The sequence below is a fragment of the Prinia subflava genome, chromosome 4 (genome assembly GCF_021018805.1).
Source record: "Prinia subflava isolate CZ2003 ecotype Zambia chromosome 4, Cam_Psub_1.2, whole genome shotgun sequence".
In the NCBI taxonomy this organism is placed as follows: Eukaryota; Metazoa; Chordata; class Aves; order Passeriformes; family Cisticolidae; genus Prinia; species Prinia subflava.
Window position 1 is genome coordinate 60,220,586 of NC_086250.1, and position 8,316 is coordinate 60,228,901.

The 8,316-nt window shown below is 44.3% G+C and overlaps 1 protein-coding gene across 1 annotated transcript in view; it reads right to left on the reverse strand.

The window, feature by feature from the left end:
* Nucleotides 1-639, reverse strand: part of PRKAR2B (protein kinase cAMP-dependent type II regulatory subunit beta) — a 79,877-nt gene extending 79,238 nt beyond the window's left edge. The window contains exon 1 of the mRNA XM_063396876.1: nucleotides 76-639. Coding sequence (XP_063252946.1) covers nucleotides 76-403 — 328 coding nt within the window. The 5' untranslated portion in view covers nucleotides 404-639. The remainder of the gene's footprint in view (nucleotides 1-75) is intronic.
* Nucleotides 640-8,316: the final 7,677 nt, after the last annotated feature.

Here is an 8,316-nt window from a genome sequence, read left to right on the forward strand (position 1 = left end):
TCCCGCTGCCGCGCACCTGAGGGCGGGAGCCCCCCGCGCCCCCAGCCCGGGCCCGGCGAGGCGGGGGAGCCTTACCCGGGAACTGCTGCGGCGGCGGCGGCGGCGGCGGCTGCTCGTCCTCGCCGCTCTCGGAGTCGGTCTGCATGGGCTCCTCGGCGAAGTTGACCCCGCGAGCGTCGGGGGGGCCCCGGCGCGGCGGCTGGGTGCCCCTGTCATGGCCGGTGCCCGCTTTGCGGCCGCTCGGCTCCTTCTCCGCCGCCGCCTTGGCGGTCGCCGCCTCCTCCTTGAGGCGCCCGAAGTACTGGAGGGCGAACTCCAGCAGGTCCCCGGGCTGGCTCCGCAGCACCTCTACCGTGAAGCCCTGCAGCAGCTCCGTCAGCCCCGCCGGGATGGAGATGCTCATGCCGGGGCCGGCCGGGGGGGCGCAGCCCGGCCAGGAAAGGGGAGGGAGAGGGGAAGGGGAGAGGAGAAGGAGGAGGAGGAGGAGAAGGGGGGGAGAGCCCGGGGCCGGGGGTCGGCGGCCCGGGGGACGAGGCGCGCCCGGCGGATCGCCCGTGGGCAGCGGGAAGGGGCGGCGGCGGCGCAGGTGGGAGCGGGCGGGGGGCGGGCCCGCGGGGGGCAGCGGCTCCGGCAGCCTCGGCGGCGGCGCCTCCTCCCCCCGCGCCGGGGGAACCTCGCGCACATGTGACCCGGGAAACCATGACAACCTCCCGCCGGGGACTGCGGCCGCCAGCCCCGCCCGCACGGCGCGGGAGCGGCCGGGACCGCGGGCAGGGCAGGGCAGGGCATCGCTGCCCCCGCAGGGGCTGCGCTGCCGGGGCACGGCCCCGCCGGCCACCGCCGCCCCCCGCCGCCCCCGGGCTCCCGGGGACCCGAGGCTTGAGCGCCTTCTCGCTGCGGGGGCGTCCAGGCATCCACGCTGGCGACCAGCGGGGATTCCCGATGAGCGGACATGAGAGGACCGCAGTGCATGTAGCGTTTCATAGCTGATCACTGCTGTGCTTTTTCACGGCCATGCACCACCTTAAAGCTCTTCTCCACATCATTCCTACGCATAGAAGTGCTATGGATTTATAGTCATCTATATTGTTTAGGATGGGAGGGGTGATGTCGTGCTAGCAAGAACATCCTGTTTGACAGCTGGTTGTTTAAGGTCCACGAAAAATTTAGCTGGAGAAAAAGCAATTGTTTAAAAATGGGGGAAATCCAATTTAAACAGTGCTGAGTGCCAACGCTCAGCATAGACACTCTTCCAAGCCATGCTGCAGAGACTACTTAGCACAGTGGTAAGTGGGTGCTGCTTGTCATCACCAGGAAGCTTAAATGTTTTAAGTAGAGTAAGTAGCAGCTACGGGTGCCATGTTCTTCAATCCTTCACTAAACGCTTCTTGAAAGTGAGGTCTGTGGAATGCATGAAAACTGCATCCCTCCCCCCTTTGTTATCACCTCTGAACATTGGCCAAAGTTTGGGGGTTTCAGAAAGATCTGTTGGAGTCTTATTTTTATGCATCAAGCAAATTAGCTGCTAAAACATCTAAGGCTGTGACAACATGGCTGTTTGATAATTGATTCCATGAAACATTCGGCATTAGTCAAATGGCCTTGCAATGAGCTTCACAAGGGCTTAGGGTAAGATAAGCAGTCAAACGTGAGTTTGTAGTAGCAAGATACTGAAAGACCTGACCTCAATGTGACAGCAAAATACAGCAATCTCTGTGACACTTTTCACACAGATAGGGGTCTCAAAACCAGTTTTAAATTGAATGAGTTTCCAAATGGAACCCAGTTCTGGTTGTGTGTGCATTTTCAAAAGGATCTTGGTTCACAGGTTGTATCTTCAAACTGTTATAGACCAGGTAAAGTAGTAAGTGAGTAAACCATGCCTGTGTGGTGATATTGCTGCCCTGTAACAGGCAGGAGACACCTCTGCTAGTGGAGCTGTGGAATACCATGGAGCAACACCTTGTGGCCTCATTTTACTCTGCAGACCATTATAAAGTATTATTTGCAGTTAAATTCACTGTTGTTTAGCACTGTCCTTCTTCAGGAACCTCATCAAAGTCAAGCTAAATCATCTGGGGGCAGACCACGAGTTCTCGCTGGTCTGCAGAAGATTGCTCTGTCATCAGGCTCTGAGAAGTGCCACAGTGTGCAGGGGGCTCCCAGCCCTGCCAGCACCCCCACTTCATGCCATGCCCCAGTGCTGGCATGCCCTGGCCACAGCTGCCTGGTGGAAGCACTGCTGGTGCAGCACACAGCCCCAAACATTAAAATGGCTGAGAATCAAGTGCAGCTGGAGGGCTGACACCTGTACATCTTGGACAGGTCCATACCTTAGTCACTATGGAGGGTGGGTTAGCTAGGAGTGACAGATTGGCTCATTCACAAGTTTGGGAGCTTAAAAACCTTCTCATACCCCTGGGAGGGTTGGTCTGTTTGTGACCAGGCTGAGACATACCTAAGCTTTGAGGAAGCCCTCAGGAAGGGAAGTATTAGCAATTAGTGCCTTCCAGGCACTAGGTCATCCCTGAGGTACATCTTAGCCAGACAAGGCAATCTTTTTTTCTAGGAATTTACCAGCAGCATAGTGTGTTTTGCCATTTGATCAAGAGCTCCCCTAGTTTGTCAGACTCCCATCCTCCCAGACTTAAAATGAGATCACTTCTCTGAGGACATCCTCAAGAGCCAGCCTTTGATGTTTGTATGCAAAACTGGGATAATTTGAATAAGAGATTCCTATGTGGCAGAACTCTAAAGAATGCTTCTTTCTAAAAAATGTTTCAAGACAGCCCAAAGCGTTTGTGTCTAGTGAAACTTATCTTGAGTTTTGTGTATCTCAAAGGATGCCAGCAAATTTTGTAGTTCAAGTTTGTGTCATCTGGTTTCCTTAGATTCTTTCTGTTCCAAAGACCTTGTATTGATATTTAAATTGTTTTTAAATCCTCATAAGGAGGGCAGCTGTCAAAAATATGTGTTATGTTTAGCAGAGTGAACAGTTAGTGAAAGTAGTGGTTCACACCTCTCCAGTGAGTTTTATTAATGCTACTAATTTTTGTGTGCCCTTCTAGTTCAGCTGTAAATATCTTCTTAAAAAGAAAGAGAATATACAACCTACAGAAATCCTTCTGTACTGAAAAAGGATTAGGCAGAATATTCTCCTCACAAATCCCAAGGAAATAACTGAAAGACTTTATCTCCTTTTCTTCTAGGCAACAGATGCACTTTTCATAAAACACTGCTTACCTGCTTTGCATGTCCTTCTCATCCCTTCACCTGGTTTACAGCAGTGAAAAACTAGGAGATTAGAGGAAAAGGGTGAGAAATAGCAAGCACTGTGTCTCCCATAGGACAATTCCAGACAGCATGTTTCAGACAGTGGTTGGGAATACTTTGTCAGAGCTTGGAGAATGAGATGTTTTCTGATCACATGGAGGACAATGGACGGAGGGCAGAACGGAGGACAGTCAGACTTTCAAGCTTTGCCTTTACCAGTGCCCATGCAAATTTAGTAAATTTAGTAAACTTGACCTAGCAAAGTCCATCCAACATCCAACTACAAGCCTGTTTTTTTCTGCCAGCTTTCAGTGTTTTGCCTGATAGGAATACCTTTCTCCAGTCCTTCCAAACACACGCTCTTGACCGACTGTCTCCCAGTGAGTCCCGGCTAAGCCCGCAGTGCCGTACAGAGGGGCAGGAGTGTGCACTGAACATCAGGGAGGTAAGAAAGGGTAAAGCCCTTTCTCTCCCGGGGAAAATAACTTCAACAAGCACACTAGTGGAGTACAGGCTTTTAAATCCTGCTGTTTGTTACCTCGTGTCAGGCAAGAGGGACTATTATTACTGTGTGCTAGGACCGGCTGCACTGCTAGCTCAGAAAGAAGAGATCCTGCTCTCATCATCTGTAATAGCCCCCCTCAATTTGACAACCTAGTAATTCCCACAGTGGTTCTCCATGGAAAGAGTTCATATTGTACTGGAGAAACACAGGGCAAAGCCTGGACCTCTGCCTAATGCAGCATAGTAGGAAAAGACTCACATTTGTGGTTGGGAGATGTTGCTCCCTATGTTTCATGTGTTTAAAATATCATTGAATTGTGTTATCTTAAATTTTTTATCAAGGCTTTTGAAATTTTAAGTAAAGATGCACTTAGCATACTGCATGACTAAAAAGCTGCTGCTCAAAAGACATCTTCAAATCCCAACATATTTTATATTTACTTCAAAATCTCTTCAGCTATACACTAATGTTCTTCTTGACTGAGCAATAGCTGCTTTAAGTTTAGAATCGCCACAGTTCATAAGAATAATCATGTACCAATCTCTGATCTTCCAAAATACCTTTAAAAGGTTACATGTACTGACTTTCTCTCTTTTTCCTTCTCGGGTCCTTCTAGCTTACTAGGCAAATCTTGCTCACTGAATTTTTTAACTGTTTTAATGGCAATCATTCAGCCATGAATTTTCCACCAATAACAAAACTTGCAGTCATGCAGACCCATAGTTTCACACTTTTCTGTTCTCATTAGCATGATAATTCACCATTATTGTATTACAAAATCCATTACCAAACCCAAATCTATTTATCAGAAAAATGTTCAGTTTTATGAACAATATGAGAAACTAGTGTCTGTAACACATGGATCAAATTCAAACACATTCCTCATGATTCTTCCTTCAACTGAATCTCCTGTTCTCCATCTCATACCCTTTACTCTGCCTGTGCTTATTGTTCTGTGGATTCAAACCACTTAACTCCTCCCCTGCCTACTGTAAATCTAGGATGGCAAGAACCAAGTAGCCATTTACATATTCAAGTAAAATTGTTATTTATGCCAGAGGGTTTTCCCTGGGCAAACAGAAAAGCCAAGTTCAAAACTCAGATGGAAGGAATCTACCTGAAGAAAGAGAATAGCAGCAAAGCAATGTAAATGAAACAACCCCTGCCACTTTCAGTACCAATTCACAATCAATTTAAACACATAAACAGCTTGAGGAGTTTCCTCACACAAAATGGCACCTGCTAACCCAGGAACAAGTGTTCATTTTCTCTCCCTTGTATCACCTTTTAGGCACTTGTAGTGCTAGGTAGTCAGGGAAATTAAATGCCTGATTAGAGCTGAGATGAATCATCGTGCTCTCAGGGGGAAGAGAGCAGAAGTCGTGGCTCAGGAGGAGGAGTATCAGATTATCAGCAATTCAAATTCTAGTTGGCTTACGTTGGTCCTATATCCAAGTGTTCCATCCACCTCATCTACCGAGGTAATACGTTCAAAAGAAATGCAGAGTATCACATATTCTAACCTCCTTAAAAGTCCCTTGCTCTTTCACTCACCCTAGTCCTTTTTAACCCCAAACTGTATTTTCCAGGGAATATGAACTTTGTGACTTATTACAAGTTCTGTTTACAAGTGTTACTATTCAGTAAATGAACAGCTGTTGATTTCCATTGAAATCTGTTGTTTATCATCCTTGAAACTCAGAAACTGCAGGATACTGTCTCTTAGAAAAGTACTCCTTTTTATGTGCCTCAATTTGGGCTCCTATAATCACCTGTAATTTCAGAAAAATATGACTAGAGTTTCCAAAGTCACTATAGTGAATGCTGAATTTGTCATTAAAAGTAAACCTTCTCATTTTAAAAAGCAATGAAATAAAATGACAGTGTAGACGCAGTAGACTTCATCTATTTTGAGGATCTTATTTCATTTGATGCCCTACACTTTTTATAAAAATGGCATTATACACTGTCAAGACAACCTGTTAAATGACTAACAGAGACATCTCTCCAAATAGCTAACAACAGAAAATCATCATCAGATGGAGAAGTTACCCAGGAATTGACAGTAGGCTGCTTCTGTTCAACACCTGCAATCACATGGGAGCAAGTATGAGTGTTGCTGATACAACTTCCAGATGTCACAAACCCCAGCTGAACAGTGATGTCACTGAGCTCAGGGAAGCATGGAATGATCTGGATGACTTGTCCATTTAAAGAAAATCTTACTCTACAAGCTCCTTATTAAGTCATTGACTTCAGAAGAAAGAGTGCAAGGTGTTTCTACAGAATGGAAGGACTTTGTCTAGGAAGGCAGTGCTTCTAGAAGAGTTTGGTGATCAGAATGGAAAAACAGCTTTACTCCAATTTCTGGTGTAACTCTGTAGACAAAGGGGCTAATGAGATTTTTACTTCTTTCATGAGAGATCAAAAATATGAGTGGCAGATCTTCCCTCTATAAAGCACTCCTGAAACCAGTAAAAAAAAGAGTACAGATTTAGTGCTCATATATTCAAAACAATATGGAGAAATGGAGATGTGCAGAAAAGAGACATAGGAATTATTCATAAGCTGAAGGAAATGTCTTGAGGTGAAAAGACTGGGAGAATTCTCAACCTTTATCTAAGCACTTGTTACCATGCTCAGTAGAAGAGGCTATATGATCTAAGAGATGAAGGATATCAGTCTGTATAGTATAGTAGCACCTTTATGGAAAAGAATAGCATCAGTCTTGCTTATCAGAGATGGCTCAACATCTTCTCTTGGAAAATCAAATTCTTTCATGTCACTAGAGGGATGCAAAAATATCCCCAAAGATGCAGTAATTCTTAGAGCTTCTGAAATATGAAGCACTAGTGAAAAAAATCATAATACATATATGCTTTTAAAAACCTACAGTCACTGCCATGGATGCTTGGGTTTTATTTCAATTAAAAAAGAATGATAGTGAACGGATAGTTTTGCTTTATTTTCCTTGAAGGAGCTGGGGAATCAGATAATTTTTGAAAAATGAACTTTCTCTCTGCAAATCTTCTTCTATTAGTCCTGAGCTTAGATCTGAAGTCTTCAGATCATCTACTTTGTGGCAAAAAAAAATGGGAGAAAATGAGTAGAAATAGCTGTTGGATGGAGAACAACACTACAATTCCATGCCTTGTGTTTCTCATTAACTGTCAATATTCCTAAAAAAAAAAAAAAGGCCATTAAGAGAATTAACTTCTGTTTCTTGGAAGCTAATTTCCAGAAGGAGGGAGTCAGAGCTTTGGAGTCAGTAGTTCTAAGTGATATCTTCTAGGGAAGAGGCAACTTTTTCAGTGAACATTAACTGCTGGGCTTTTGATTTGGTTATTTTTTGGTTTTGTGGGTTTGGATTTTATTGTGTGGGGTTGTTCTGGTTTGTCTGTTTTGTTGTGTTGTTTTGTTTTGTTTTTTCCCTGATAGATTTAATTGTTGCTCATTATATTCTTGAGGAAATGATTAGTTATTCTTGGCAAGAAGAATAAAGCATCTGCAGAAGTATTGGTTAAAGAGGCACCAGCTGAATTATTTTGTTTGGTTTGAACCCTAATGTAGTGGTAATGTTCCTGCAGACTTTTGTCCTGGTGAAAACTGGAAATAGCATTAGTGGGTAAAACCACCACTCAGACCTTGACATGTTTCTCAGTTTGGGTGTCTCTGCACACCCACACACCCCAGGGCTTGGGAAGGAATTGCTGGGCTGTGTGACAGACACTTTAGTGTCCCAAAGGCATCAGCCAAGGTGGGTTCAAGTATTGCCTAATCTGTAAGGGAAGACCAGTGCCTGTAGCTGGAGGGGCCACATTTGAGAAAAGAACTTTAATTCAAACTAGCAGACCTTAAAGGAGAAATGTGAATATGTCTGAGCTGTGCACTGGAGTGCCAAGTCTCCAGTTTGTCTCAGGATAGTTTGTTTATGCAAACTTGTGGATGTGCATTTGATTAAAAAATAATCAAAATATAATGACCTTTACAGATTCTGGAAGAGAAAGACTGTGTTTTTATCTCTCTGTAAGTGTATTTGTGTGCATGTATAAATAAACACACATGCATTTGTCTCTATATAACATTGCTGTTTCTATTTTGGCAGAATCTAAAGACCCCATCATATTAGTCTGTCTATGAATGCAGTGTAAGTATCTTAACTCAGTTGACTTGCAGTGAATTAAGACTGGCTATTTAGTGTAGATTTATGGATTGTCATAGAAAATGTGCGATTATTTTTTGTACATTTATAAGAAACAGAAATATTTACATTTTAAAGTAAAACTTGTAATTGTACCATACTTTCAATATTCCAGCTTTAGCCCCAGGAGTGGAATATAAACTGTGCCAGACATGCATTCCCATGAGTTTTTTATCATTGTTTCTGACACAATCTATTTTTATTGAGTTCTATGGGAAACGCACACACTCCGTGCAGTTGCCAAAATGTAATTTCCCAATGCCCCTTATTTATTTCAAAGCATGCTTTTTTTGGTTTCAAATGCTTTTGTAACAGCACTTTTTCATTTTTTGTGTAA